Raw genomic sequence first — 8,636 nt, forward strand, 5'->3', positions numbered from 1 at the left:
GTGTATAATATTTTAAATCTATTCATACTAATAAAATAGAACTGTCTGTATATACGAAAGATAAAGATAGAAAAAAAATATGCGTCATAAAATATGATGTGTTTGCACATAACGAAAAATCATTTTTAAAATTTCTATCTGTACGTCTGTCCGCAAGGCCGCATTTGTTCCTGGTAATCTTCGGAACGGTTGGATTGATTTTGACGGAAAGGTAACTAATGCACGAAGATGGACGAAGTCGGGGGCAACTGCGAGCTATTAAATAAAATATTAAAGCAGGTGTTGCGAGACAAACATTTTATAACGAAGATTATTCGCTTACGTGCTGAAGCATAATGAAATGCGGTTTCGCTGTAGTCGTTCATTCGTTCGTGATATAAAATTTATAACTCTGACAAAAATCGTGATCTGCATCAGAATATCATAATGATTGTTCTTTGACCACTATTTGTATTACTTTTTAATAGGGAAAAGAAACATAAAACATATGATACTATAATATGGATATTTAACACAATTTGTAAATACACAAAGTATAGCTGTCGCCCGCGACTCCGTCTTTGCGGAATAAAAAAAAATTAATGGCCAGACTATGTTCTACATCTATACCAAATTTCAGCCAGATCCATAGAGTTCTCGAGATTCCTTCAAACAAACATCCATCCAAACATTCGCATTTATAATATTAGTAAGATTTAATGTAGTCAATCCTTGAATCTTTTGGATTTCGTTTCTGATAGTGTAAATTTCATTTAAATGCATAAGAAGTATGTATATGCATGAAGAATTTGTAGAACTCTGGTAACTGAGGTGAATTGAGAAATAGCCTTTCCTACGCTTCGTTAACTACTGAACTGGATTTTACAAAAGCGAATAGTGTAGGAGATGGAAAATGTTCCAAGTTTTAAATCGTTATCGTTTGGTAAATGGTTGAATTCTCAAAAATTGTTTGATAAAATTTTTTGGTGACTTTTATAAACTTATATTTTACAACTTAATTATGTTAAAGAGAGATAAGTAAATAATAATTAACGTATTCACCATTTGTTACATGATGAAAGCTTAAAGAACAAGGACAAGCTTTCTAAAGGAAAATGACATACATATTTAAAAAAAAAAAAATTAATAAATTAAACACATTTAAAAACTATAATATTGGTATTTGTATCACATTTTAATAATACTCATAAACAAGTAATACACGAATATCGTCCGTTTTCCGCTTTCTCATTTTTTCATTGAATTTAGAATTTCAACACAAATCCAACTGGCCGGTATCTTTTCAATTTTTGTTAGCAAAAGAATTCTGAGCTACAGGATAAGTTTGTGGATTCTTCCTCAATTCGTCATAAGCTTGAGCATTGATAAACCAGAATGGTCTCTTATCCAACGGCATTTGGTTCAATCTGTTCACCAGATCTCCGTCACCCCTTGCTTCGAGTGGACCTTCATTTTCTCCGAAACGGTTGAGTAGAAGACTATTAGATGCTGTTTCAGGATATCCGATTGGTCTTGAACCAGCGTAAAATGGCCTCTGAGCTTCGCTTAAGATGATGACAGCCAGGAATACAAAGAACTTGATGGAATGCATGGTGTCTGAAAGAGAAACAAAAGCTTTAGATATTAGGTTTCATTTGACAGGTATGCCTAGCCTAAATGCCTAGACGGGTTTTGAAGATTGAAGTGTCATACGATTCGTATTCCTTAGAATGTTTTATAGACACAATAATTTCAGCTGGTTGGTAACGAGCAACGAAAATCAATAAGTTATTAGTTGGTTGGCTTATTCCGAAAAGCCTATTATTTCTACCTGAATATTTTCTATTGTCTATTATTGCATCTCAACAACTATACATTACAAATAACTCTCGCCCGCGACTCATTCCGCGCGGAATAAAAAAAACTTAATAAATAGCCTATGTGTTCTTCCACAATATGTTCTACATATATGACAAATTTCAGCAAGATCCTTTGAGTCGTAGTACAGATACCTTCAAACAAACATCCATCCATATAAACATTCGCATTTATAATATTAGTAAGAGTATAATCATGTATCACGTAACAAAGAAAGTAATAAACTTTGCCGGTTATTAAACCTTCTTGTCTTATGTTTTAATACAAAATATTAAAAAGATTAACCTCTTTATTTGTAACATAAATATTTACCTGTATTAAGCGTAGATGTAAATCGGTTGTTACTTGTTAATGGACGTCTGTTGTTAACGGATTGCCTTGAAGTTGTGTGAAGCTTGTATGCACTGAGTTACTATAAATACAAATCTCCGGCACTCCTCACCTGAACATACTACGTAGTAACATAGTACTAAATAACCATAGACATTCCACTGACGTAAACTTTATAAAATTAAATGTTTTTATATTTATTTCATTTATTGCACAATTTTTGTGTATTTTCTTAAATTGGACTTGTATAAATTCTCAATAAGGAAATGTTTTTATAAAAATTTTACTTAAACCGATATTTTTTTAAGAAGAAAGAAAAAAAATAATCTCACAGTTTATTTATCATTTTAAATTTTTATCGTTTCTAAGAAATTAAGAGCAACTTTATCATATTGACCTAATAACATTTTATATAAAGTCCATTCTAGTAGTTTCTTATTACAACGTAAAATCCCACTTGTAAGAGACTAACCTTCCGCGGGGATACTCATCGTTCCGGTTACTGACGTAAGATGCTGCACGAAAAGCTCGCATAAAGACTTGCATTTATTTATTGTAAGAATTCTAGATCCATGTGCTTTAGGCAGTTTTTTATTTTCCAATCATTTGAGTGAGTCATTTTTAAGTTAGAGAAGCGTTAGCGGTTTTTCGTCTAGCTCTTAAAAAAGTTATTGTCATTTATTCCATGTTAACACGTCATTAGTAATACGAAATACAGGAATAATGTAAGCTGTGGTGATAAGGAATATAAATATACTTAGAGGTCATCTCACCGCAATGCTTTCTAATATTATTAACACATTCAGTGCTAACGATTCCACCTGCAATTTTCAAACGTGAAATCCCGGAGGACTAAAATTGGGACAACTCAAGCAATGCACTCAATCAAAATACGAAAGCGTCAATAGCCTAATGGTTAAGTGTACGGTTTTCCGATCATGTGGTCGGGGGTTCGAATCCCGCCATTCGACTATTGTCGTAAACCATATCCTAGCACAAGCCTAGAGCTTAATTGGAATGGTAAAAGAAATATTAGTAAATTTACAAAAAATCTGCTAATATTTAAAAAAAAACATCGGTGTTACTTCCATTTGACGGCTGTTTTGTGTGGTCATGGTATTGCACCGGACAAGTCGGCCCATTTATGCAATAGATGTTGTTTCTGAATGCTTTTAGTAGTCAATCTTCTAGTCTTTGTAAACCAATGTTTGATAAACAATACATAAACACTCGCAAACGAAGAATTACTGTAGTAAATGTCAACGAGAGTTGGATAGACAAAAGGCAACACAGCGCCGATGGCATGTCCCGCAACGGCAGACAGCATGACGTAGCAGTATTAATTTGACTACAACTGTCGCGGCACATGCCATCTCCGCCAGCTGTTACCGTTTGCCGTCTGCTGCAACTCTTGAAACCCAAACTCGCACCATTTAATTAAATATCCATAATCTTTTTCTCATCTAACACAAGGCGAAAATATTTCTTGAAGACGCCACACATTTTGAAATGAAAAAAACGGAACCCTTATCAGTCTATCAAGACACTTTTTTTTTGTTATATAATAATGAGCGGGTTATTTTTTATGTATTTTACTGTATTTTATATTACGACTGTAAAAATACTTGAAGATTTTCTGCATACGTCATAGGGAATAAGACCTACGTAGACAATTGCACGGCATTTTGCTATCGTGACGTGCGTCATAACATGAACGTTTAAGAATTTGACTCACCTCTTATAACATTTGCAAAGATATGATCTTTATTAACCGACATCCACAAAAGGATTACCAGTTAGCTTGTTGGTTTTATTGTGTATAAGAAATTTGACATTTGTAATACGGTTTTAATTTTTTTTTTTAAGAATGGGACAGTTTACAATTGCCTCATATTAGTTTGGAGGGTATTGAGCCTTTGATTATGTAAATTATGTATACATAGGTATACGATGATTTAAATAAATAAAAAAAAAGCGGGAAAATAATTTGAAAGATTTACTTGTAGTGGTGATTTACTTACAGCCAAACCAAATAATCGATTCTTAAGATCGATTAAAGAAAGGGATTGAAAATAATTATGCACACGTAAAGGATGAAAGAGATGTCAGCATTGGACACACCACGCATCATTCATTCTTATTTCATAAAATAATATATTTCCCTGACCATAAGAAATCAATCCGAAATTATATCCATTAAACTCGTTCAAGCTAATTTTTTGCTTCTTTGCACTGTTTAGGTGCAGAATAAATATGGCCGATTAGCCTGGCATTTGTTTGAAAAACCACAAGCTAATTTATTTTTTTATAACAAAGAGTAATTGAGGTTTTATATTCAACCAAAGTCATTAATCATAATTGGATGTTTCATTTTTTATTCGTAAATTGATGATACCACAGCTTTAGTTCAAAGTTGATCCATTTAAAACTTAAACCTATAGCTTTCGTTACAATTTTTTTAATACAATTAAATTGTAGTGTTTGTATGAATTATCTAAAAACAAATTGCATCTTTCGAAAATACGTTTAGAAATATAATTTTGTGTTTGCGAAGCTTATAACAAAAACCAATCTTTAAAATGACTGTCTGTCTGTGTAGTCAATTCCTTGAGTTGTCAAATCGTTGAAGCACCGTAATAACTTCGAATAAAAGTATATTAGATATCGAACATCACATTTGTATATGAATCGAACCCGACACTTTAGATTCAATTCAAACGTTTAACCACTGCGATATCGTCGCACAGTATAGTTCTTCTTTTAAGTAATTAAAACGATCATAAACAAGACGGTAGTAAGCGTCTGTGGCTCATAGGTAAAAGCAATTGACTTGTAATCTGCAGGTCCGGAGTTCTAATTCCGCCATGTATCAATGTGTTTTCGATTTACATATGTACATTATCCGACATTCTTACAGTGAAGGAAAACATCGTGATGCAACATATCTGCGATGAAATTCAAAGATGTGTCTACCAACTCGTACTGGGCCAGTGTGGTTGACAATGGCTTAGTCAGTCCTGACTTAGTGTAGGCTCCTCAACGGGGACTATGTTAAGCTGGTGATGAAATAAGAGAATATGATATTACCATGTCCTCTGTCTCACACAAGATATCCGTTAAGTACAATTTAATTTATTATTACTCGTTGGAGAAATAATTGTAAACAACTTTATATTAATTGTTTTATTGTAAAACGATGAACTTATACGACAATAACATTTTACCGCAATGTTATTAATAAATGTAGGCTAAAGAACTGTCATGTTAGTCAATAACATCTTTTTTATTTCCTACTTCTTTTTATGCTAAACATTGTAAAGCAATTTGATTATAACATGTCAATGACCGCTGCAAGACGGCATGATGCCGAATGCAGACATTTAACTTGTATAGAGGGGACGCCAAAAATAACTGTATTTTTTAATCAAGTCTAGTGACATTTAACAGTGGTAGTAACGCTTTAACATCTTCGCACGAATTGGCCCGGCTCGCCCGGTGAAATACCACGACCACACAGAAGACAGGCGTGAAGTGGAAGCAATTCCGCGTTTCGTCTGATGAGTGTGTCCCGGAGGCCTAATTTAGTCCTCTTTCCCTTCCCACCTTTTTCCGTATAAGGAAAGGATGAGAAGTGAAAGTGGACTTTCCGGAAGAGAGGATGCATGGGAAGGAAAAATATTTTCTTTCTGTGCATCTACTCCGTTGATTAAAGGTAGGCAAGGCATATGCAATTGCGTATGTCTATCGGCAACGGTCACTTCGCTATTTCAGCGATTTCTGGTGGCCGCTCGCTCGTTTGCCACCTTATGATTTAAAAAAAAATTGATACGCTACTGATGATTATGATTGAAATATTTAAAGGAAAATGCTAGTAATGTCCGCTCTTCAACTTATTATAGTATTATATTTAAATCATTTTGGAAGGAATTGAAGAAGAACTATGATCAGTAGAACTATTACAAGCTGATGTTCTTTGTGAACTTTGTTTATTTTAGAATATAGTGATTGAATGAATAATAATTTCAACTAGTAATTCTTTGTTGATATACAGTGGGATGATAAAACAACAAAAAATATAAAAAAAAGATATGTTTATTCACTTTCAATTACAATACAAATAAAAAAAAATCGTTAAATTTATCTAAAAGAAGCTTAAATATTTTTGGTTTCGTTTCTTAATTTAATACAAGTTAAATAAAAACTGATTAACACACATCTGATTGAGTTGATTCACACATTTTTACATCTAACATTAAAATGTACAGACACAAGATGCAACAATGTAAATTAACTTTATATTTCTATATCCCTTATAGGCTCTAACTGGTCAATTACTGGGCTGTTTACCTTTTGAGATCTTCACTTTTCGACACTGTTCTAATTTCATAATAAATGCAATTTTAAATTCTGTCTTTCAGTGTTTAAATTCTATGGATGAATCCATTCTGACTAATCGGCCAAGTCTGTTGATTTCTTCGTAAGTTGTCATACGCACGCCAATTGATATACCAGAAAGGTCTGTTGTCTAATGGCATACTGTTGAATCTGTTTATCAAATTTCCATCACCTCTCGCTTCGATCGGAGCATCTGCGTCTTCGCCGAATCTATTACCAAGCGCATTGCCTTCAACTTCTGGATATCCTATCGGTCGTGAACCAGCGTAAAATGGTCTCTGAGCTTCAATTGCAACGAATGCTGCTACAAAAAGAACGATGAAGTGTAAAGTGGCCATCTGTAATTGAAAAAAGACATATTAAATTACGTATTACAAATTTTATCTGTAAAATATATAATAAAAGATGTAAAAACAACGAGGCCTATGTCTAGACATAGGCCTCGTATATGACTGATATTACTTTATTTTAAAAAATACTGTTAAAATATAAAATAAAGATTAATAATTTATTAATGTGGCTCATATTTACATTACATTAAAATTTGATATCTCTGTCCATGTCAAATCTTATAAAACTTGAGCATATTGTCACAATAGACAATGCGCATGACCTTAAGGGCATAACAAGACTGGTTTAAATCGTAACTACAGCATACATCTTTGATATAAAAATAATTGCAGATGATTAATGAGGTTGTCAATCAATGAACGTTAAATACAGTATGAGTCATATTATAATAAAAACGGAAAAATAATTCAATATTTTAAATTAATTACATGATCATTAAGGGTTATAAATGTAATATTAATATTTAAAAAAAATCTTACTTATTAAATTAAATTTACCTCTTTAGACGTATGTATCAAAAAAATAATATAAATAATAGCTGTATAAGATTAGCTCTGACGACGACACGACTGTTCTTTGAAACAAGTTCTCTGATACTATGTTCATGAATGCGCTCAGTTACTATAAATACAAAAAATATTCTGCTGCGTGGAGGCGTGGCATAAATTGTTACAGATATTCAATATGTTAGACAGGACAACCCAACAATAATACGTCAGCAACCTTAGCTGCTACACAAAAGACATTCTCCAAAGAGCCCACTTTCCTTTTCGAAATTCTGCTCCTCATCTTTTTTCCTTTTATAAAGAAATAATTGAACGCGAGAGGGAGAGGATTAAGGGGTAACACATTTTTCTGTACGTCATCTCCTCTGTTTATTTAAGGTAAGCAATGCGTCGACAATTTGTTGGAGATTTGGAGCGCAGTGGCTATATTGATGAAATTGATCAAACCAATCGAATTAATCAAGAAATTCTAAGGAAGTCAAATGATGCAACATGCTTAATGTTTCCATGTCACTTTTACATTTAGCAAAATGTACCCAAAACAGACTTATTAAATTTTTATTCAAACTTAAAGATAAAAACAAATTTTCTTTATATAATTTATAAATTACATCTAAAACAATTAGACAATTAAAATTTCGAAATAATTGCGTGTGTTACCGTAAAGTACGTAAAATGTTTCCTGTTAAGTAACTAGTAAACCTATTGTAATTTTATATCTCGGCAAGTCTATCGGTTCTTAAGTTGACGTATTTCCCCGCCGACAGTGGATACGTCACGCGGGGAGTCGCGCGGTCCTTTCCAATCTCTGACGTATCGAGATGTTACAAATGCAGAGACGCACTCATACATGTATCATCATTGCCATTGTAAAGTTTACTTTTTTTTTAATTTAGCAGTTTTTTCATCCATTAAACTATGACTTTATTTGTTTACGTATTTGTAACGTAGTTAAAGGCTAAGAAAGGCATATGATAAGGAGATACTTTTTAGACATGAATGTAAATTTTTCATCGATAGGCCTGGGAAGAGATGGAAGGATTGCGTGGAAGATGCTAAGTATTGAAAATAAACAATTTTATAGTCAAAAAGCTGTTGAGCTGACTTCATATTATAGTTGTATTAGAATTCAAAGATGATACTGAAAATACACTTTAATGATTCTTACTACTATATGCTATCTGACTTCTTACTATT

At 32.8% G+C, this 8,636-nt stretch overlaps 1 protein-coding gene across 1 annotated transcript; it reads right to left on the reverse strand.

The window, feature by feature from the left end:
- Positions 1-1,122: 1,122 nt before the first annotated feature.
- LOC106126618 (uncharacterized) lies at positions 1,123-2,252 on the reverse strand. The gene is made up of 2 exons (XM_013324354.1): positions 2,170-2,252; positions 1,123-1,596 (listed from the first exon to the last, which is right to left on the reverse strand). Exon 2 carries the CDS (start codon positions 1,589-1,591, stop codon positions 1,283-1,285), a length of 309 nt encoding a protein of 102 aa, XP_013179808.1. The 5' UTR covers positions 1,592-1,596; positions 2,170-2,252; the 3' UTR covers positions 1,123-1,282.
- Positions 2,253-8,636: the final 6,384 nt, after the last annotated feature.

This window comes from Papilio xuthus, unplaced genomic scaffold (assembly GCF_000836235.2).
Source record: "Papilio xuthus unplaced genomic scaffold, Pxut_1.1 DF824992.1, whole genome shotgun sequence".
In the NCBI taxonomy this organism is placed as follows: Eukaryota; Metazoa; Arthropoda; class Insecta; order Lepidoptera; family Papilionidae; genus Papilio; species Papilio xuthus.

What these genes read in the sequence shown, in the direction of transcription:
- LOC106126618 (XM_013324354.1), bottom strand. Translation starts at nt 1,591, where the DNA reads ATGCATTCCATCAAGTTCTTTGTATTCCTGGCTGTCATCATCTTAAGC.